Raw genomic sequence first — 24034 nt, 5'->3', positions numbered from 1 at the left:
GGGTTAATGAGGGAGGGGTGTATGTCAGTCCCCGCCCACTACAATCACATGACTGCTGTGATCACATGGTGTCTCCTAATTCCCATTCATTGTGTGTTGATGTTGGGTTGGGAGGGTGAGTTCCAGTATAAAACCAAGGACCTCAGCTGAGATGTGATTGTACAGCCAGCAGCCCATCACTTCAGTACCCACCAGCCCCCCAGCATCTCTGCAGAGCATCCAGCAGCTTCTAGCAATGAGGTCCTCCCTGGCTCCAGCCATTAGGCTGCTCAATTCTGTGTCCAGAGACAGCTGGTAAGGGGGGTCTGTGTGTTCTTTGTTTGTAATGTATGGGTGGGGATGTGCCCACAGATCTAGTGCTGTGATGTGGTCAGATAATATTGAACAGTCCCCATAGATATCTGAATAATATGATTGCACTGGATCTGCAGAGAGGCTCAGTCTCTGTACTGAATACTGTGATTAACACCAATTAACAGGATGTATATGAAGACTAAACAGCATCTGTTCTAACTTTACCTATGAAATTGCTGAGCTTAAATGTCCAATAGGTTTATAAAGGCACAAACAGGACATTTTTACATAAAAATGCCAGTATTTCCATTTTAAATCTTTTGTGTCTTTGATACTTAAAGTAAAATTTCCTCTAAACTAAGTAATGTGTCTTCTGCTGATATCTGGAGGCATTAACAAGTTATAGTTACATTGTAACAGTCTACATTAACTGGTCTGTCTTCCTATGATCATACTCAATAGAGGAAAAGTTAATGGTTACATTAAACCTAAATGTGATGGGTTATATCTACTGCTTAACAAAATGCCACAGAGAGGTTTATTTATTGGAAACATAGAATTTGATGGCAGATAAGAACACCTGTGGTAACCTCAAATCCTATTTGGTTCATTCATCTTTGTAAGGATATCCATATATATCTATCCCAAGCATGTTTAAACTGCTCTACTGTATTATCCTCTACCACCTCTCATGGGAGGCTATTCCACTTATCCACTACCCTTTCTGTAAAGTAATCTTTTCTCACATTTGCTCTTAAACTACCCCCCCCCCCCAGTGTCAGTTCATGTCCTCGTGTTCTAATACTTCTCTTCCTTTGTAGAATGTTTCCTCCTGTACCTGGTTAAACACCTTTGTCCTCTGAAATGTGTTTTTATTTCTTCTTTTAAGCATATGAACCCATCAATACAAATCTATTGTAAAACTGTAACTGGGTTGATGTACTTCAGAACTTACAATCTAGTGAGTGTTCTACGTAATATACAGGATGCACACAGCAATCTGTATATGAATGCTGTGATGGAAAGATGTTTATATCCGTGTTTCTGAGACATTCCAACAGTGTAGCGGATTCTTCCTGGCTGCAGGAATGTGTACGGAGACGGTATCACTAGGCATCCTAGCATTTGACCAGGGACCAGGACATGATAGCGGGGAGGGGTGTCTAGCTGGTGTTTCTCCAAGAAACTTATTTTCTCTGCAGTCATCTGTCAGTCCGAGTGTTATGAGCGGGTAACGGTCTCTTTAATTGCTCAGCTGTTTTCTCTATCGGTATTACAACATCTTGAAACTGCAGGACATCAGCAATGTATTTCTCCTTTCTCAAACAAAGCCACAATAACCTGTGTAAGCAAAGTGCTCACTTGTGTGTTAGGCTGCTAAGTGTGTGTTTTGTGGCTGATAAGACGACTCTGATGTGAATCCACACTTCTCCCCTTACTAGGGACACACAAACTAACATCAGATGTAAAAGTAAGTTACACTGTTCTCTTTCTGGCTGACATCTATGCTTCTCAGCAATGCTTTTATAGTATCCGGCAGTTTATTTGCCATTTGATAGACATGGCTTATCTGTGCCCTCTGTTTTGATTAGAGATGCTCAGGCTCGGTTCCCCGACAACCAAACACACCCGAACTTAACAGATCGCTTGGTACTTTCGCGCACTTTCAGAATTGAAAAAAAGGCAAAACGTCATCGTTCTGTCATCGGATCTCGCGAGTTTTGGATTCTATAAGTACCACTCTCCACGGCAATCTAACGCCATTTCACAGAGGGACACAGAAAGGGTAGCACAGTCTGTAGAGCAGTTGGGCAGCATCATAAGTAGAATAGAAAGCGGAGGGGTAGCCGTGTTCTTCAAAGTCTCCAGTGACATTCAGGAGAGCTCCATTGCTAATTGTAATTGCTGAAATACAAATACTGGGGCTGGCAGGCTTGGTCTTCTGAATTTGCAGTCAAATTGTACTGTGTTATACAGGTAAAGCACAATTGCACCACTTTTCTTTTCTGCCACTGCTGTATGGCAATGTGTCCTAGATGTGGTAGGAACTGCCGTGTGTTTGTGTCATTGCTCTGTCGCTTACCATCCAGCCAGGTCGCTGCAGTATTTGTCTGAAAGTGTATGAAAATAATATTGTGACCTGTGAGGTGGTCAAAATTGATTGCAAATGACTTGAAATTAGTGTTATTGAGGTTAATAATAATGTAGGAACAAAAAAAAGAACAAAATTATGTGTTTTTGTTTTTTTTTTAGCATTTTAAAAAAAAAAAAAAAAAAAAATCCAAAACCAGAACATGGGGGTCAGTGAACATCTCTAGTTTTGATACCACTGTAGCCATACAGCAACTTTGTGTCATATCCAAGGGTGACATATCACTATAACTCTGCTTTCCCTCCTTGTCTTTATATCGTCAGGCAAAGTAGGAAGCCATAAAGATGAAACAATGCTTTAGTAAAAGTGAGGTGGGCACAGACGTGTTTTGTAGCTCTTTAGTATAGAAGACATTGAGGATATAGTCCTGACACCATTGCTGTAGAATTAGAGGCGCGTAACGATTGCTGTGGTCCAGTTTCTGCACCTGCAATGTTGGTGTTGCACTGTTGCATTATAAGAAATAGCTGAAACTAAAACCCAGGTAGTGGATGTGTCTTAGTAAATGGTGGTAATAGCATAAAGCAATTGCAACCAACAGCCCCTGTGACTGCAGTCCCACCAGACAAGGTCTAAGTGATGGAACTAATATATCACTCGGGCAATGAAACCTGTAGATTGTGTGACCTTATTCCACGTTTCATATGATACATTATATTGCGTCACATCAGCGTGAGTTATTGTAATAAATAAAAGCAGACGTCTGATTGATGGAAACTTCAAGCTGAACATTGGTTTTGGGTGATGCTAAACTATAAAACGAGGGGGCCCATTGGCTGGCATGGTCTGGTCTCACTGCACTCATTGGTTAGTCCTGTTACTGGAGAGGCGCAGGGGGTCAGGGCAATATAAACTGCTGAATCTTCATAAATGTGGCGCTCAGTACTTCTTCTTTTTTTCTTATTACAACCTGTAAACCAGTTATCGTAAAACATATTTATTTTATTTGACTACTGTAATGTTAAACAGCAAGCTTATCTATGGGCACAGAGAGAAGAAAGTAATGTGGTTACTTTTATGTACAAATATGATCTAGGACAGACAATATGCGTTGGAATCCAGGGGACAGCTGGCAGATTTAAGCCCAGGGGGCAGACTGGACTCAGCAGCCTATTAGTAACATTTTAAAGGAATAAGAATGCAGGTGACCCAGCCCAAGTTAGCCCAGTATGGGACCCCCAGCCTGCCCCACTTGTCGTTCCTCGGTACTGTGGAGACGTTTGTCAGTGAGGACCTGGGATGGGAGGAACAGAAGTGTCATCTATGTAGCTCTCAGTGTGACACATTGTCTCTGTGGTTTGTGCATCTAGGGGACAGATTGAGTCATCGTCATGTGACTGATCTGTGCCTGGGCTGCATTTTGGAAATCTCTCTAAATTTAGGAATGAGATCTAGTCTTTGTTATGGCTGCAGCAGGTCCATACAGACCATTGGTTTATGTGAATCTGTAGCATATGATGATCTGGGGGGATCTGTCTGCATTAATGATGTACTAGGACTGCAGATTGATGATTTAGATTACACTATATATTTAAAGGGACCCTAAGACCTGCTTCCAAACACGTGGTAATGCGCCTCTGCAGTGTATATGACCTTTTGGGACGTCGTACGCCTGTGTTTGTGGACATGCTCATGTTTATACCGTGCGTGGATCTGTGTGGTAAGATGGCGGCATTTGCAGTGGGCGCAAATTAAATATCTGCGCCATTGCATATATATATAGTAATCTATACAGAGAAACGGGTGCAGGATAGATGGTGGCAGATTCTGTATGAAGATATAACAATGGGGGGATGTTTAATTGATCTGTAAATCTGTCAAACATCTCATTGTGTTTTGTATCACTTAATCTCTTCTTGTGTTTATGTAACTGTTCAATGTTTGAGAGACTCACAATGCAAATATTATAATCATTGTGTACCCCCTACCCCCATCAACACAATCCTCGCCACTAATAATCTCCGCTCCCTGCTTCAGTACCCACCTCCCTATCGGGTCTATTTACTATCAGAATGCAATATGAAAGATTCTGTATAGAAAGTGTTCTCTCATCTCCATTTACTAATGACAATATTGCCTGTTCCACTTTTTGTCCAAAAAAAACCCCAATAAAATAAATCTGAAACAAATGAAAAAAATATATAAAAAATGCTTTATATTAATAATAATAATTAATAAAGCATTTTTTTCAGCTACTTGAACTCCAGAGCTAGTGGTACTGATAGGTGGACGGCTGCGGTACTTGTGCGCTCGGACCTGGAAATAAGTTATCGCCAAGTTTGGTAAATAGAGAAAAATACCATCTCTTGTGAAAACATCAATTTGCACTGGAGAAAAATATTTTCTCCCTATAATAACTCGTCCCTTATGTCCTGTGTTTGTCCTGGGCCCCTAGCTTCAGCTGGGGGCCCAAGTTTTCAGAGCTTGAAAAGCATTAGGATTTTTTCCACTTCCACTAAGCTGGTAACCATCAGCTGGAAGTACAAAATGTTTTGTTACTTGTATTTAGCCTTTATTTCTTATACTTTTTAGTCCCTATCTTTTCTTATATCGTGGAGCTGAAAGCGGCTGATTCATGCGCAGATTGAACCCGCGGAGCGATCAGTAACTCGCTGGGGGGGAGCGGAATACGGCTGAGCGGCCCCAGAAATAAATTATTAACAAATTCAAGCAAAATATTTTTTACATTTTTTTTTTTTTTTTTTTTAATTATTATTATTATTGTATTTTTTTTTTCACAAACAGACCCCTCGGTTACTCGTTGTTAGAGCGGTATCTAATGACCATATTGGTGTTGGGTTGGAGTGTAAAACATCTAAATATCCAATGATGAAGCAGAAGTTCATGCTGTGCTATAAATTAAAGAGCGACCCCATTATTATCTTGTATTTGTTATACCATCTAACGTTCTTATTGTTTGTTGTAGGTACCGGGGGTTTATTATTGTGCTGACGTTCCTGTTCTATACAAGTTATCACCTCTCCAGGAAGCCGATCAGTGTTGTGAAGGTGAGTTGTTGTGTTTCCACATTCTGTCTGGGGGCATAAGGAGCACTATAGGAGATCAATGTATAGATTGGGGAACGTCAGAGAGCGTAACTGTAACCATGTCAATCCACACTACCGCTAGAGGGCCCGACAGTGCAAGGGGCCCCCGATCCAGAGGAAAAAAAATCTGTGCCTTAAAGTACAAACTTAATTTGGCTACATAGTAAATTTATGGGAAATAATGAGAATAAAATGACGCGTATGTGTGTATGTATATTCACTGTGACAGATTAGGATTTGCCATTGACAGATCTTTTCAGGAAAGTTAGTAAACTATAAATATCAAGGTCAAGCTCTTAATTCTCTTAAACAATGATCTTTTGTGTGAATTTACTCTTTAAACATGTTAAATCTCTTGTGTAAATAATGGCTATAATCACACACTGGAGTGATGGCAGAATCTGTTACTGAAGCGCAGAAAACAAATAGAATCCTCTGTTACTGACATTTCCGCCCGTGCAAGCCGTGTGAAAGGTTACCGGTCATTATATGTTGTGTACATCACCAGACTGTCCCAGAACCACCGATGCTAGATATTGCTGGCTTGGCTAGCTTGCATTCTGTCCTCTGGATGCAGCTAAACTAGGGTGGGAGATATTATTGGCAGCTATAAAGGAGATGGCTGAAAAGGGTTAATCGCAGGCATCATCCTCATCTCTGATCACTGAAAATTAACTGTTTTCACCTAGAACGTAGCATTCACACTGCAGTATGAGGATGGGAGGGCTGGGTGCATGTTTAGAAATGTCTGGGGGCTATTCTAAAGGAATGTACTGGGATCTAACAGGCCACAAAAGATCACTGTTCAGATTTGTGACCCCTGGTTCATACGCTGCTCACATCACCTTGTTTATACCCCCCCCCCCCTCCCCAAATGCTGCACACTAACACTCCGTCTTCTGCTCCCAGAGTCAGCTGCACAGGAACTGTTCCGAGTTTCCCAACCCTCCGGCGAATATCTCTGAAAATGACACAACGTGGTGTAACTGGGCCCCGTTCGGTGAGTGGAAACAAATTATTCTGATAACCACGAACTTGTCGGCGTTCAATGAAAGGGAAAATATCTGTCTATTACTAATTTGTAATCGGTCTGGTCTGAAACTCTTATATTTATATTCCTGGAAAGAGTTATATCCTCGTCTGTCTCCTGCTATAGAGAATGTCCTCCTGTCCAACCGTACAACAGAAGCCTCCTGTAGTGGCTCACAGTATTTTTGTCACTTGCTCAGTTCAGGGTGGGTGGAAGGTGTCCCCCACGTCTTACCTTGTGAGGGGCAGAGATGGAGGATGTCCGTCTCGGTGCTGTCTGTGATGCCGATCCTCCAGGAACGTGGCACCGCCCAGCGCCACCCTCCCAGCGGACACGGAGGAGAAGCAGCGTCACAGCACACGGTAGGAAGCCTGCAGGACGCACTCACGTTAACTTAAATGCAACCCACCCTCCCGCTTGTCAGACAGTGAGGAAGGGAGGTCTTTAATTTAAATGCCCAGGTTGACTGGCCCTCAGTGTGGGTGGGCTAGGAAAAATATAAACGCTAAGGGCCTGATTCATTAAGGAGCGTAAAAGTCGATACGTTACGTAATATCGCACTCATTCCCAGAGTCTGAGCATACGCCGGAGAACGCAGCAACGTCCAATTCATCTTCGAGCGCAAAGGACCCTTGCTACAGCCTACGATTTCATGGGAGGATCGAGGAGTGAAATGGACGTATGCGCGTAGTCCATGTCCAGTAAGGGCGTTCCCTTGCAGACACGTGCGATTCAAGCTCCAGATCGCGCTGTTTTTCAGACGTACAGTTTGCAGCTGCTCAAGGTGAAGTCTAACACACAGATGATGGTGATGGACAAACACCACATTCCTCAACTAATGGGAGAATTGACTCTTCACCTACATTCCTGCACTCATCTCGTTATACAACGCTATATAAGACTATATAAGACTATATAAGACTATATAAGACTATATAAGACTATATAGTGCCGTTTCATAAAAAGGGATTATTATATTCTATTGTATGCTGAGTATTATAGGATTGTGATATACCAAAGAGGTAGGTGCGTTCTTTTATATTTTACAAGCACTGTGAATGACATTGTCTCTGCTATTCAAATCATTTCATACATTTTTAACGTAGCAATGTCACACATTACCAATGCTTGTCTGGTTTAACATTTTATGTGCATGTTGTATAGTGATTGTGTGCATTTACAAGCTTTTAAAAGTCTTCCCTATGTAGTACCGTACATTTGTAATATAGTTGGTGTTTTCTGTTGTTTTTTTACTAATTGAATTTAATTGTCATGTTTCATAATTGTCCTGTCATGCTTACTTTTATATATTTTTGGACTATTTTATAGAAACTTGGTGATGAGCATTAATAGATCCATGCTAGTTGTAAGTATGTCTGTCTAGAATGTATAAGGTACAAGTAGACTACAAAACCTGCACGGCATTGCAAGCGCTTGTTGTCCTCCAAATTTGGAGGACAAAAAGCGCCATCCAATCCGAAACCAGCAGCTTGTAGACAGTCGCCAACCCAGGGACCGTGTGCTCAGGCCATGTGTCAGCCTCTTTGGGATGTCTGATGCTGAGGTGGTCTGTCGCTATCCGCTCCCACTTTGTGTCATCACAAACACACTGCGCATTGTGCAGTGTGATCTGGAGCCTTTGTGCAACAGCAAGAACACTGCTGACCAAACTCTTGTCGGTATTGCACTTTTGTGCGTCTCTATCTTTCCATTTCCGTCTCTATCTTTTTCTACCTCAGTGGGTGTTGCAGCAGGATTGTCCCAAGCAACCTTCAGTCGTGTGCTTGGGAAGTTGCGCATTCGGCACTTCATCCATCAACCGCTCGATGAGAAGTCCCTTGTGCCCATACAGCGACAGTTTTCACCATAGCCGGCTTTCCGCACGTCATGGAGGCAGTAGATGGTACATATGCAGCCCTGGTCCTGTTGAGTGAAAATGGTTCTATTTATTGGAATAGAAAGCATCTCACTGGATCACTGTCCAGGTTATATGTGATGCCTGGGAGCACCAACAGAGGTAAGGCGGTGTACGGTCACATGGTGACACGTGGAAATTAGGTACTATTTTATATTGCATAATTATTTAAAAGTAACCCTTTTGTTGTTCTGAATACATTATACATTGTAGTCATAAATGGTAGATCTAGCACCTTTGCAAAATATTAACACTCTTTACATTATGGTGTACTTGTAGCACCAACTACTGTAGCCATGTGACGTTAAAATATCTCCCTAATAGTTTGTATGTTTAGTTACTCATTACTAATTTTATTTTTGCTTTCTTGTTGCTCTTTATAGGAGACAACGCTTACCCTTTCCACCTTGGGCTCCACGCTCACGCTTTAAATTCACACACAAGAAGTCACATATGTCCACGAGATCGGTTATAGAGCGGACTTTTGGCCTTTTTAAAGGCCAGATTCCGTTGTCTTGACCAGTCTGGCGGAGCTCTTATGTATGCACCATAATTGCATATCGATAATTTGTGGGGGATAATCGTTTCCTTTCCTCACACAGTGTAAGGCGGCCCGGCCGATATAATGGCACAGTGTACGGCGGCCCGGCCGATATAATGGCACAGTGTACGGCGGCCCGGCCGATATAATGGCACAGTGTACGGCGGCCCGGCCGATATAATGGCACAGTGTACGGCGGCCCGGCCGATATAATGGCACAGTGTACGGCGGCCCGGCCGATATAATGGCACAGTGTACGGCGGCCCGGCCGATATAATGGCACAGTGTACGGCGGCCCGGCCGATATAATGGCACAGTGTACGGCGGCCCGGCCGATATAATGGCACAGTGTACGGCGGGCCGGCCGATATAATGGCACAGTGTACGGCGGGCCGGCCGATATAATGGCACAGTGTACGGCGGCCCGGCCGATATAATGGCACAGTGTACGGTACTTCTTGCCCATGTATACTGTTCAATGTTTTTTAAGATCCGCTCCTTGTTGAATACAGACGTGCATATGCCTGATGTATGTGCGTTAAAAAAAAACCGCACATTGTTTTCCTTGACGACTGAGGCCCTTTACGAGTAACATGATGTCATACATTCATTCAGCGTTTTAGGCGACCACCTAATGGTAGGTAGAACCATAATGTGCCCCTGTGTGTAGTATAAATTATTGCAGCAAGGAGATAAGTGGGATTTTTTTGGGACCACAAAGACACGTTAATGTTTACGCTGGTAGACGGACTGCTTTGTGGCCCCTCCACCCCCATCAGTTTTGCCATGCTGCCCGATGATGTAGTGTTGGAGACCGATTTGTAGACTTCTCTATAAAGCAGCCGATATGTTGGCAGAAGCCAGTGAACCGTGAAGCTGGATTGATAATGGAGACTGAGGGCTTGTGGTAAATACATGTGATTGGCACAATTACCTGCCCATTGCATCCGCTCCAGACCACACAGTTGGGGGTAATCCCTGCAATACATCGTTTACGCTGTAGGGGGAGCTCCATATCGTGGTGTAAAAAGAGAGCTGCCCCTGATCTGTGTGTTCCCTCCATGCAGAACAACATGTCTTGTACGTCACGTGACTGTTATTATGGACAGCAGCTACTATTTGTCACTCTAATTAAATAAGATAGATTTGTATGTGATACTGTAATTTTATAGGTATGTTGGCACAAATAGAGCATTAAAAGTGAAAAATTTTCTTTGTGTGTCTTTTATTCCCCGTCATTAAAGGCCAATCGTGAGTCATTGAGTTTAAACACATTCGGTAGATAAACGTTGGTTTTGTAGGGTTATTAAATGCCCCAATCATTAGTCTCCACTTCATACATTTGTTGTATGGTTCTGACCAGTCAGCGCAGGGCCATGTTGTGAATCAGAGGAGACTTTTACCCGCCAATTACTTAACTATATAGAACCTATAGGCAGTTCTTGCCCCAACTAGAAGACACCTCCGCATTTGTCTAATACACCCGTCAGTGCCTGTAGACTCATGATTCTCCAGGACACACAGACTGGCGTCAGAATGTCTGTGGTTGACGTGACTTGTCCTATGAGCTGACATCTGCTCTGGAGCATCATGGGACTACAGGGGCGAGGGTCTGACCTGCTGGGCGCTGAGCTTGGGATCCTGCACCCCTGCACCCCTGCCCTGCCATTAGGGGATTTATTGCAAAAATAAAACTTTACATGAACTTTTCCTTTATATAAGTAATGGATATAGTCTGTACCCTTCCTCCAAGTCGGATATGTCTGTATAGAGCTATTCGTGTAATGTGTTCACACTGCGGACACAACAGTGTTGTTTTCTTCACATTAGATCAGAGATTTTTGAGGAAGTATCGTTATATAGTTTCCAGGATGGGTAAGAAATATGTCCCCTCTTTTCTGTAGGGTGAGGAGTACACAGCTATTTATAGTAAATGTTTCCATTCTTGAAATACAATTTTCCTTGGAAAAACTTTAGATCCTAAACTGAACCTCATCCACCACGTGGCCCGCTGTGGGGAATTCTCACGTGGCCCGCTGTCAAATTTTCCTTTGCTAATAATAGAATATTTTTGAGTCTGCATTAATGAAATAAATCTGCTGTGTCTAGTTATCATTGACTTTGTTTCCATGTTGTTCTGTAGGTGCTTTGAGCTGAGAATGTGGTTGTATAGTGTTGAGGGGGAAGCATTGTTTGATGCACACAGGATATCCTGCCTGCAAGTGTTGAGATCTGACTGTTTGCTGCGACCACCAGCTTACAAGTTTCTTTTTGCTTTCCCCTTTCAGACCAGTCTAATTACAAAGAGCTGCTGGGTTCCCTGGACACAGCGTTCCTGGTGGCCTACGCCATCGGCATGTTCATCAGGTGGGTGCAAAGACGTGTTCTGAAGCCTTGAGGTGATCCGCTGCTGAACAGGGACCGTCCCTTGTTTACCAAAAGATTATCCTTATTATATAGCGCCATCATATCCTGCGGCGCTGTACAGAGAATATATGTTATTACCATCAGTCCCACCCCATTGGAGCTTAAATAGCCAATTAACCTCCCAGTATGTCTTTGGCGTGTGGGAGGAATCCCACACAAACACGAGGAGAACATACAAACTCACAGATACGGCCCTGGTCGGGAGTTGAACTCGCAACCCCAGCGCTGTGATGGTACAATGCTAACCACTGTGCTGCCCTTAGATAGGTCCTTTGCCTGAAAATGTGCATTAAATCTATTACTCCCATATACACAGAATAAATAACTGATTCAAGGGGGCCAATTCAATATGGCCGCATTATTCCTAGATTAACGCGGCCTGCGCACTATTACCGCTAGTACGGTAAAAGTGCGCAGTATTCCTGTTGGTACGGTAATTTTAACGCTGATTTTTGCTCACACTTTTCAGGGGCCGCAAGTAAAAATTACCGTATTAAAGGTAATAGTACTAACGCCTCGTTAATCCTAGACCAACGTGGCCGAATTGAATCTGCCCCAGGGAATCTCGCATACAGTGTACGGAACAAGAAGTTGTACTGTTACATTCATTTCATTATTTAAACATTAAAAAATCCTAAAGTTTTAATGGATATGGAGGGCACCCCAACGCCTAATGCGGGTACCCCCCTTCTAATGATGGTGGGACGTTAGATGTTATTACTCTGGCCTGTATTGACAGTACCCCACTGATTTCCCATAACACTCTAGGAGAGGAAGTCTATTCACCATGAGTCACTACCCCTGAATTGCTTTCCCAAATCCTGTTATTTTTAAAACCAAAGAAACAAAGTATACCCATAGACAGTATGTTGAAAATAGAGCACACTACGTTTGGTAGTCTTTGGTTAGATACACTCTCATAAAGGGTATCTAGCACATACTTTCAATCTATTGAAATATGCAGATCCTCTTTGCACACCGATTGCCTCCATGTCATCACTTGTCAATCTCCCGCTGCTTTCTGACAGGATCCCCTCTGAAACCTATATCTAGAGATCTGAGTTATATTGTTCTTAGTAGTTGTTGTATAGCATCTGTAGAGGATCTGTCATTTAAGTGATGCGGGAAAACGGCCAGTTGGCTATATAAAGTGACATATGATATGTTTGGGTATTTCCATGTGTACCGATGCTCACGTTTGTGGCGTGTAATGTTTATTTTTCCCGAACGATTACTTTATTATACTTCTAGAGCCGCACAGCATCAATTTCTTCATACAACTATATAATTGACTTTATTATAGTACAACAACGTCCCGGAAAGTGCTCCTGTTAAACGACAAAGGGCTGTAAAGGTTAAATTGTTTTGCACTTTTACAAAAGGTTGATAACATAGAATCAACTTTGTTTTCTCGGAAAGCTAAAGGTGTGTAAACAAAAAAAAAACTTAAATCCTCGTTTGGCCGTGTTCCTGTCCTTTTGAAAATAGGAAATCTAATATGTAGCGGCTAATGATCACATGATCAACTGCTGTTTTCTCCTCACCGATAAAACCCTCCGATTTAAATGGTTGATGAGACGCGTTTTGCTAATGTCCTAGCATTTGGCTTTACCAAAGTAGAACCTGTCCTCCAGATTCTCTTTCAAGGTTTAATCAAAGTCTACTGATCCCCTACACCCAGTGTAGGCAGCCATTTTCTGGGCTGAACCAATGTCACTCTGTGATGTCATTAGTTCCTAGTGAACTGATTGGCTGAGTGTCGCCTCCGCTTTCAGTCAGGAGCCGGTGTATAGTGGAATGAATATGAAAGTGTTCTTACTGCTTGTTATGGAGTAATGGATATATCTCTCTTTCAGTGGTATATTTGGTGAGCGGCTTCCTTTGCGTTATTACCTGTCTGGCGGGATGATCATCTCTGGCGTATTCACAGCCTTCCTGGGACTGGGATATTATTGGAATATTCACGCTCTCTGGTACTTTATACTCTTCCAGGTGAGAATGAGTTACTGAATGTAACCAGCGACAATAAGACGAATCTTACCTCCTGTTCCCCTTTATATCCCTCTTGTTACCTAGATTAGTTATTATTACAGTTCCTATAGGTTGGCACAACCTGCAATGCCTGGAATTGTACAGAAGTCAGTTATGTTGCTAGCTGGGTGTACATTATACATTTGTATCAGCAGCGTTAGTCTGATTTGCTCTATAGCAGTGTTGGCTAACCTGTGACACTCCAGGTGTTGTGAAACTACAAGTCCCAGCATGCTTTGCTAATATATAGCAGCTTATTGCTGGAAGGGTAAGCTGGGACTTGTAGTTTCACAACACCTGGAGTGTCACAGGTTAGCCAACACTGCTCTATAGTGATCTTCAGATAATACATCTGCTCATACACGCTGTCATTGTGACGGGCAGTTAGGACCCAGGTCACAGTAGACCACTAATCGCAATCTACGTCTGACCATACCTGTGATGTAATACCTGTAATGTAACCGCTTGTGTGATTGAGCGGCTGGATCTGAAAGGGCATCTTTATAGACAGGAAACAACGTGCTTGGGGTATAGTCTTCCTCCATGCATGACCTTATGTTAGGAATTATTAGCTCAGTAAGAATAATTTGCTGCTTCTTCCTGGTTGGATGTAAGTTATGTTCTCCCTGTGATTAATCTTCAGTGACCGCGTTTCTCTACAGTGAATAATAATAATTTGTTATTCATATCGTGTATCTGATCATTCTACAGATATTAAATGGTTTGGCACAAACTACAGGATGGCCGTCGGTGGTGGCCTGCATGGGAAACTGGTTTGGTAAAGGAAAGTAAGTTATTAATATTTATTGGTTTACAGCGACTGTAATCTAAAAAAATGTATTACCTGCGTAGAACAGGTAATATACTAGACGTAGCCTGCACAGAGGGATAACCGATCGGCAAAGGGGGCTTGTGTCTGCTACCTGCAGCCAAATTGGGTTAATGGGCAAGAGAAGAACATTAATGGCGCCTCTCCTGAATGGCGAGCTCTGCATAGCACTATTATAGAAACTGGTTATAAGTCCTATAACAAGAATATTTGTATACATTGATTGTGATGTCTTAATATTTATATTAGTCCCTTTAATAACGTGTAATTGGTTTTTATTCTTGTTTTGAGCTGGTGATGGAGTTGCCCGGGGTATAACAGAACAGAACTCTGCTCTGAGTCCCAGACACCAAAATTAGATTGTAAGCTCTATAGGACAGGAAACATACCTGAAGATTCTGTGCACAGCAATGCATAAGACATTACAGAAGATAAAATAGTTGTGGCTGGGGGGAGGAGTGTTTTGGATTAAGCTGAAACGATCCTAACACACTAAGGAACAGTGTCTGCAGTGTTGGCAAAGAGAAGGTTATTAAGGGGGAATTCATGGAACATAACGCTTGGAGAGATTTGTTTGGAATTTGTGGACAGATAATGCTGGAATTATGTAGTGTAAAATCTCTCAGAACCATAGTGTGTAATTTATGGACTATAAAACTACAAACCATGAAATTGTTATGACTTAAATATAAATATCTCTCTCACCGCTGCGTCCACTGCGATGACGCAGAAATGTGTGATGTCTGATAGGTGTGACTCCTCTCTATAGTGTATAGCGATGATTCTCCTCCTGCTTCCTTCCATAACCTATTCGTGGTGGGACGCAAACATTGGGACAATTCCACTGTAGATGTTTGGGGTGGGTGTAGTCGGTCAGTAAGTGTGACTCTAGTCTTCTGTTTAGTGTGAGTGTGCCGTGTGTGCGTGTCGTGGTTTCTGGTTACACGGAGTAAACGCCACAAACCAGTTCTGTTGTGTAGAGTCCTCTGGTGTCTTTGCTGATCTGTCAGGAAATAAAGCTTAGTAATATCTCTGATTCTCAGACATTGATAAATCTGGTCCTGTCAAATAGAAAAGGTTAAAGTACTTTACCCGTTTCTATTTGACAGGACCCTCCTCAACATTGTCACAAATATCCCTGACTATTAGTCCAAATCTATATTGTGGGAGGATTTTCATGTACCGGTCAGACAGTCAGGTTCACTCTGGGTGAAGCTAAAATGATTCTGGGTAAGAGAGGAAATAATGGAACTCTACTAAATGTTTACATTACAAGCAGTCTTACTGTACCCAGCATAGAAACTATGTAAAGTCCTATAACAAGAATATATTATACATTCATGTTTATAATAATAATTACATTATTGGATACAATGGGAATATCACAAATATAGGGTTAAGAGACCCATTAAAACCTCATTAACTGCTCGTTTTCATTTTCAGGAGAGGCTTCATCATGGGGATTTGGAACTCGCACACAGCTGTCGGGAATATATTGGGGTCTCTAATTGCCGGGGCGTTTGTGTCCTCCGCCTGGGGATTGTCCTTCATCGTGCCAGGAATTATAATCGCTTCATTTGGAGTAATCTGCTTCTTCTTCCTCATTGAATGTAAGTTAAGAATTTCACACGTGTGTCAGATATGTTTTCTTTTAGTGGGGGTAACGCCTTCCTCAAATAATGGAAAAGTGGCTTCTAAATACTTTAAAGACTGATGTATTCGAGGTGGACACCACTTTAGTATCCAGTTCTTGAACGCTTCGATATTTAGTACATACGAGTAATATGCCCCAACTGTGTAACTGCAAATGTTGTAATTCAGCGGATGCCCCCACCCGGTGGGTCCATCGACCTCTGCGGGGGCCATAGGAAGCTGTCCTCATTCCTGGCGGCAGTGTTAGTGATGGTGCCTCGGCCAGAGCTGGTAGGGTCACCGGAGACTGGGGATTCTGCTCCTCAGGCCGTCTGTTCCCCATTAACAGAACTGCTGTAAGGAGCGGAGAACACCTTCCCTGTCCGCAACAGACGTCCAGGTACCGTCCGGATCATGTGGATCTCTGTAATGCGGGTAACAAATTAAATTCCACCACAAAAACAAATGTTCAGTTTTTGATGATGAGATTGGTCTTAACTCCAAGAGATCTTACGTTTTCCAAAGTATTGTTGGCATAATTCCTTAAGGACCCGTTATCAGGACCTCCAGCATTATTACATAGAGCCCTCTGCCCTGTGTAATAAATAATAGGATTCTCCTTGTGTGGGTGTATTATATGGGGTCTCTGGAGAAGCTTCTACGTGTAGAAGTAGGAACCACCTTTTACAGCAAAAATAAATTAATTTTGATCATTGGCTGAACTTCATTCACTGTGTGACCAGACTATATGTGGGCTCTGGAATGTACGCTGTCCTATACGTTATCCTGATATCTCTATCTTTTCTGGGCAGATCCAGAAGACGTCGGCTGCCTCTCTCCTGACTCTAACGTAAGTTGTTGTTGTTGTGTAACGTTGTTGCCCAATAAGCGTATTGTATTTCCCCCACAAATACATAGAAATCTGTGAAACGTCGGCTCCGTCCAGAGATCCGATGGTGTAACTGGGTGCGAGCCGGGGCTCTGTATGTGTAAATACATTCCCCACTCCATGTTATATTGTTTGTGGTGCCATAAATGCATCATTTGTGCTGTAAACGGACCATATGGTTAATGAACCGTAAAAAATAATTACATTTTATATCAATTTCAGGATGCACCGAAGGACGAGTTGGAAAATATCCAAGTGGTGAACAGCAGCACTGAGAACATATTTAAGCATCAGTCTGGGGATAACATAGAGCATTCTGGGAACCAAGACCCTGCAGAACACCCGCACGCCATCAGCTTCTGGGGGGCCCTTAAGATCCCGGTAAGCAGGGTCCTCGCTCGGAGATATTGTATGTGATCTCTATATCCTGGTCTGTATTCCCTGCTGACCGGTGACCTTGTCTCTATACAGGGAGTGGTGGAATTCTCCCTGTGTCTGCTTTTCGCAAAGCTGGTCAGCTATACGTTCCTATACTGGCTCCCGCTGTACATCTCCAACGTCGGTAAGATGTCCCTCATTATTCAGACGAATTAAGGGTCTGAGACCCCTCTCTGTACTTTTCCAACATAGGTAGAGTAAAAAAAAACAAACAGATGTTTATGTTGTTCATGTCAATCAAATGTCCTAAGTCCTGGTACTTGATCAAGGCGTGTTGGGCCCAAATATGAGTGTGATGATGTGGAGGCCAGGATGTAGCCACAGTCTTGCATAGCCATTGAAATGTATGAAAAAAACCTGCAATTTCGGCGTTCTAGGGGTAAATGTATCAAGCTGCGAGTTTCTGGCTGGTTTGCAAAAGTGGAGATGTTGCCTATAGCAACCAATCAGATTCTAGTTCTCATTTATTTAGTGCATTCTACAAAATGATAGCTAGAATCTAATTGGTTGCTATAGGCAACATCTCCACTTTTCAGACCTGCTGGAAACTCGCAGCTTTGATACATTTACCCCCTGGTCTTCTATCCAGCATATGTTATGTAGTTTGACCAGGCTCTGCACATTTATGAGATATTTCCCTGGCTGATGCTTATCTGACTAAATACCACAATGCAGGTATAGTAAAGGGTAAGTCTCAGCCATCCCATTGCCAACACCAATTACACCTATGTGGTGGCATTACAGGGCTATAAAGAAACTTGATGCATGTGTTTAAAGGGGATATCTAACCAAATATTTTGTATAGCAAACTTATCCCCTTCCTCAACATATCAGAACATCTTTCCCGTGGGAAACTCCTCTGTTTAGTTAGGGTCCACAATGGAAGGACATATGTTTGCATTGTCTCCAGCTTCCCTCATTACCTATTAATGCTGGGACTTCAAATATTAGGTCAATTTTACTGTTATTCCTGGGTAATATGAAGATTAGTAGATGTTTGTTGGGGCATTATAATGATATAATGTGTCATCAGGGCCCTCCAAACATTTACTAAAGAAGGAAAAGTCCATTTCATAAATTCTTAAGTTCCAAAAGTAGTTCAGTAGTTACTCTCGTCTCCTGTGTAGTGTGAGTGTGCCGTGAGTGTGTCGTGGTTTCTGGTTACACGGATTATACCCCACAAACCAGTTCTGTTGTATAAAGTCCTCTGGATTCTTGGCTGATCTGTCGGTAAATAAAGGTTATTAATATCTGCAATCTCTGACTCTCAGACTTAGATAAACCATACTGTAAAATAGAAAAGGTTAAAGCACTTTTGTAAATAAAAATAACGAGGGATTTTAAGGCTGTAACGTTTAATGAAGAACTATGCGGTAAATCAGGAGAAACTGTCGAGGTATAAAGGCTCCTTCTAACCGGAACATTACGGGATCCATCGCTCGTGCTTCTCCATGTTACCGTTCTCTCTATTGGGGCAATATGTCATCATAGGATTTGCATTCATTTAGAACATTTGAGCTGATGGTGTGATTAATGTGTCAGTCTCCGGATATTTTCCTATGTAACTAAAGGTTTAACCCAGGCCTGTCCAACCTGCGGCCCTCCAGATGTTGTGAAACTACAAGTCCCAGCATCCCCTTCCAGCTATCAACAGGTTGTCTACTGGCAAAGCATGCTGGGGCTTGTAGTTTCACAACACCTGGAGGGCCGCAGGTTGGACAGGCCTGGTTTAACCAGTAATGTAAATGTTGTTTCCTTCTTTCAGCTCACTTTGATCCCAAAAGGGCCGGAGATATGTCCACTCTGTTTGACGCTGGTGGTATTATAGGTAATATGTTTCCTTTCCTATCACGTCTGTAAGGTTTTTGTTTAGTCTCTGTCCCCACTTACAATTTTTATACTTTTGTCCCTAACTATACCTTTTGCTAAGCAAACTACATTTTAGAATCCGTTACTGCCCTCACCCTGGTATCAGCAGCCTCTGCCCCCGTGTCCATCTCACAGCCCACTTATGTTCCCTTCTTGTTGGTATCTATTTCCCCATCGCCATTCAGTCTCCTAACCCACTGCTTCTCTCTTCCTTGCATCCAATCCTTAGGTCTTCATCTCTATTCTACTACCCCCATCAGAGCTCCTACTGCCTCCATCGCCCTTCCATCCAAATGTCTATTCTGAATCTTAATCCATTTTATGCCCTTTGTGCAAACACTAAATTTATTCCACAATTCTCTCACTTATGCCTCTAAATCCTCCATAAAATCTCTTCCAGGGGGAATCTTGGCTGGGGCAATATCCGATTACACGGGTGGAAGAGCCATCACTTGCTCTGTCATGCTGATTCTAACTGCCCCCATGGTGAGTGTCTAACACTAGAGGGCAGTATTTACTAACATGAGAAGTTAAACTAGTAGTGACTGACCACAACTCCCATGTTGTGGAGCCCTTATAGCGTAGAGACCCCTTCACTTACCTATACTACATGAATAGGTCTTTGCTCACAGACAGGGACAGTTGTTATTGGTAAATTACATTAAACTTGCACGCCCCCCGCCGGCCTTCTGTTGTACTGCCCCTCTATTCAATTGGAATCTGCAAATAAACAGAAACTAATCCTAGGGGGAATTTTATTCAGTGTTTTTTAATATCAAGATTTTAATTGTTATTGCCGATCTTAAGTTAACCCCCCCCCCCCCCCCTTTCCCCACCTTACCAATCTCCTACAGTAGATCACAATTTGATGATGTTATTTGGGGTTATTACTGACCCAATGAATCAGATTATCACCATAGCCGTTCAGTGTTAGGAGAGGGCTGAATAACTCTGGGGTAACCTATAAGCCAGTATTTGCCCCCCAGCATTATACATGAGGAGTGTATTCGGGCAGCATGGGTATTGCCCAGTGGGTATTGCCCAGTGGGTATTGCCGTGGTAAACATCCAGGTTTTATCATAATCCAAACGTTTCCCCTTTACTTTCTAGCTGTTCATTTACAATCAGTTTGGGCAGACGGGCCTCTCCACCACTGTCGGTAAGTTTATCTCGTTGTGTTTGTGTCAAGTCTGTAACTGTGTGTAAATTGTGTGTCACAATTGTGATCTTTCTCTCCCCAGCCATGTTAATCATATGCGGCATGTTGGTCAACGGGCCGTATTCACTCATCACCACCGCGGTGTCTGCTGATTTGGTAAGAACTGGTGAACGATGGAGCGCTCTGCAGGGCTCACTATGAAACATGTTTACTATAGGGTCCCGAGAGTTCTCACTACTATGAACGATCTTCACATTGGCTCAATGTTCTACAGTATCCGTTTTGTGTTGACTGGATAACAATTGATAAGGTTATGGCGATTGGCCGACGGCTGTGCCGGAGTACGGGGAAATGCGCCAGTTGGGATTCTCATTCTTGGTTGTGTTTTTCTTTCCCAGGGAACACATGAATCATTACACGGAAATGCCAAGGCTTTGTCTACCGTCACTGCTATTATTGATGGCTCTGGATCGATAGGTCAGTGTGATGATCACATCCTGCTCCGTACCATCAATGCTGGATGTTCCAGGCATAGCTAACCCTAACTAGAATAGGTCACTGCATAAATCTATTTATACGCTGTGGGCTTCATTTACAAAGTGCACTTGATACGTAGCGTTGGACCGCTCTATCTGTAGGTCACCTGATAGACCTCAAGGTCCTCTGCATCCCCCCGAGGCAGGAAAATCGGAGGCGCATTGTGCAAAAGTGTTAACATCATCTCGAGGTCCAACCTTCTTACCAGATAGCTTGGGCATACTTTAATATATGGAGATAGGCGATATGTTGTGGGTCTAGAGCTGAGTTTCGCACTGTGAATGACATCCATTGTGTATACCTGTAGATGTTTATCCATGGTGCGCTCTCTCGCACTCTCAATAAATAAGTTCTACCCCATCTAGACCTTGGTCTCATTTGGGAGCCTTTATGACGTGTTCTGGGCCTACGTTCTCACAGTGCTGATGTGCGTTTGTGTTACTCAGGTGCTGCTCTGGGACCGACCCTCGCCTCGGTGCTCTCTTCCAGCGGCTGGAACTACGTCTTCTACATGCTGATCGCGGCGGACCTCTGCGCTTGTTTGGTAAGTTTACCAATACACTGGTAATATGGCCGTCTACTGTGTAACATTAATAAATCTGCCACAATTAGAGGGGGATCGTTGTTCTGATGTCACATGGGGGGAAATGAGGAAAATTCAACAGAAGATTGACGGACTGTACTTCTAATTTCTTCCAGTTATTGTCCCGTCTGGTGTACAAGGAAATTAAAGAACTCTGTCCGTGTTTCAGCAAGGCCAAAGGGTAAGATATCGTCGCAAAGTGAGTTACACCTCAAGGGAGACTCAGATTAGTTTTTGGCAAATCCTTGTTTTCAAACTTCTGAGCTCTAACCTAAAATTACCAGTAGAGTTTAAACTTCCCGTAGCCTGAACAGGTCCCTAAGCTTCTGACCAACCATTTGGTGATGTATTAGGCGTATGTATATTCCATCCGAACGGTATCTGGTCCATGCAAGATGGCACCTAGACTGTCTAATGGGATATATCACCGTTTCCACCTTGGAACCATTGCTTAATCCTGTCTAAAAGCCAAAACGTCTCATTCTTTTGAGGGGCCGTGTGGAAGATGGTGATGGTGGCAGAGGACTGGGATAGGTGGGTGGGTGATTCTCATGAGGGTCTCAGTCTTGACTAACGTTTAGAATGAAGTTGCCCAGGTAATTATTTGAGGAATGACCTGACACATTTTGAGACCCTCCCATGAATGGGATGAGGGTGTGGGTGATGGGCTGGGGGATTGGCGAGGATTCATATTATCTGAACTGTTCTCACTGTTTTTATAGCGATAATGACTTTAAAGCATCGTAACTCTGGAATTGACGATTAGTTAAATGTACCTTGTGAGTATATAATTTATTCTGGAGCTTTTCTGGTGCTGCTGAAATCCAACAGATTACTGCTTGTTACAGTCCTTTCAGATGCAAAACTCGGCATATTATGAATAAATTCTTATAGGTAGCGGTTATATTTATTGTGCCAAATAACAGATTATTTTTTTTAAACACCTTTTTAAAGTTTTCTTCAATTAATCATCTCTCCTGTTTATTATAGTGTCTAACAGTCTCTCGTTCTCCCAAACTAAATAAGCCCCTGTCGTCTGCACGTGTACCCTCCTAACATCCGTGTGTTGTACATCGCATGGTACCTTGTCCAGCTCTGCGTTTCTCCGTTCAGACTGCAGGGGGCAGCACAGATCTTGGATAAGGACCATTGTTTGGTTTAATTCCATATTTATTGTACTGGACTGAGTGGTAACAATTGGGCCACGTTTCAATTAATTAGGACTCAAGTAAAATGGGATATATGTATTTACCCACTAATTGCGTCTGTTATGTACACAACTAACACATTACCAAAGCGTGTTCAAGTCTTGCATCTGTTTAAAGGCTACTCTGCAATCTAATGTGAATATTGATGATCTGATTGATTTATGACTCACACCTATCTCCATCTTTATTCCTCTTGTATCTAGTGATTGAATAGTAATTCTGTCTATCAGGTTGTTTCACTAGATGGATAATGAATGGGGGTACAGCATGAACTTGGCAATTTGAGGGTTTCATTGTATTAACACAAACTCCATAGAAAATCAGTAAAAATTATTAATAAATATAGAACCACCATACAGGGCATATTGACCTTGGCAGAATAATATTATATTTAAATTAATATAATGAAGTTTCGATAGAATAGCCACCTAGTGAACATAACAATTAATGTTTTACTTTCAATACTTAGAGGTCCCAAATTTCTGATGGATCATACATTCTGTGCTGTGTACTTGGGGTTTTATTTTGGGGGGGGGGGCGCGCGCATGTCTTTCTGGAATCCTAATACGGCATTGAATGATTGCGCTTTGGTGGAATTGCTCTGTGTATGTATCTGAACTACAACGCAGCTATAATGTGTAATGTATTAATAATCTGGTGTTGGGTACAAATTGTATAAGAGCTATCCTGACTCTCCGTTTCAGCTTCCAATTTAATAATCTGATTTAAACTTCACCTTTGTGTATAAGCGCTGGAAGAAATGGAACCGAAATGATTCACAATTAAAATCTGCTCAATGTTGTCCTCCGTTGTCTTGTCCGTGATACGGAGTGTGGAGAAAATCTTCATTTTATTTGTTTCCAGGTTTAGAGAGATGAATTGACGTGGAGCCCGCCCATCTCCTCCATTCTCCGCTGGCCGGTTCAGCTCTCCTGCTGCTAACTAAAGTGTCACCGAACACTGGACGTTTTTGTTTTTTGTTTGGAATTGAATTTAAGGATTTCTGCACAAGGATTATTTAACCACTTTACTCTTCAGAACTTTGGTGGCAAAGACTTCTCACTGCTCCATGTCTGTACATAATGTCCTCCCGTGTATCTATGTAACTACATTGTCTCCTGTGATTTTAAAAGATGTCGTAAACTTTCTACATTGTGCCTAGTGTTATTGAATGATAGGAGCTTGGTAGTAATCTGTACATAAAGTGCGTCTGTGTGTACACACATAAAATATATATATATATATGTTTTGCAGTTACTAAAACACTCCTGTGCCAGGGATATGAATACTACGATCCTTATAGATTGATCTATATACAATAATGTCTCCATAATAGAACTCTCCTCAACTGAAAAAAAATACAAAATATCCTAAAAGCGAACAACAAATACCTAGAAGTATCCATGGGTCACTAACATCTCTTCTTATGTCTTCTCATATCAGGTCTCTGACA

The 24034-nt window shown here is 42.4% G+C and overlaps 1 protein-coding gene across 2 annotated transcripts; it reads left to right on the top strand.

The window, feature by feature from the left end:
- Nucleotides 1-57: 57 nt before the first annotated feature.
- Nucleotides 58-23729, top strand: SLC37A2 (solute carrier family 37 member 2). Of its 2 annotated transcripts, XM_075190398.1 has the most exons (19): nt 58-294; nt 5373-5454; nt 6403-6493; nt 11268-11346; nt 13263-13398; nt 14149-14225; nt 15710-15876; nt 16711-16748; nt 17010-17168; nt 17259-17349; nt 18991-19053; nt 19495-19580; nt 20205-20253; nt 20336-20409; nt 20652-20730; nt 21237-21334; nt 21490-21554; nt 22096-22152; nt 23446-23729. In XM_075190398.1, exons 1-18 carry the CDS (start codon nt 236-238, stop codon nt 22118-22120), a joined length of 1518 nt encoding a protein of 505 aa, XP_075046499.1. In that variant the 5' UTR covers nt 58-235; the 3' UTR covers nt 22121-22152; nt 23446-23729. The 2 variants fall into 2 exon arrangements, with proteins under 2 accessions (XP_075046499.1, XP_075046500.1); XM_075190399.1 differs by lacking the exon at nt 22096-22152 and having other exon boundaries at nt 59-294.
- Nucleotides 23730-24034: the final 305 nt, after the last annotated feature.

Source organism: Mixophyes fleayi, chromosome 11, assembly GCF_038048845.1.
Source record: "Mixophyes fleayi isolate aMixFle1 chromosome 11, aMixFle1.hap1, whole genome shotgun sequence".
NCBI lineage: Eukaryota > Metazoa > Chordata > Amphibia > Anura > Limnodynastidae > Mixophyes > Mixophyes fleayi.
Note: the sequence above shows the minus strand (reverse complement) of the source record. Positions and strands in the feature narration are given on the sequence as shown.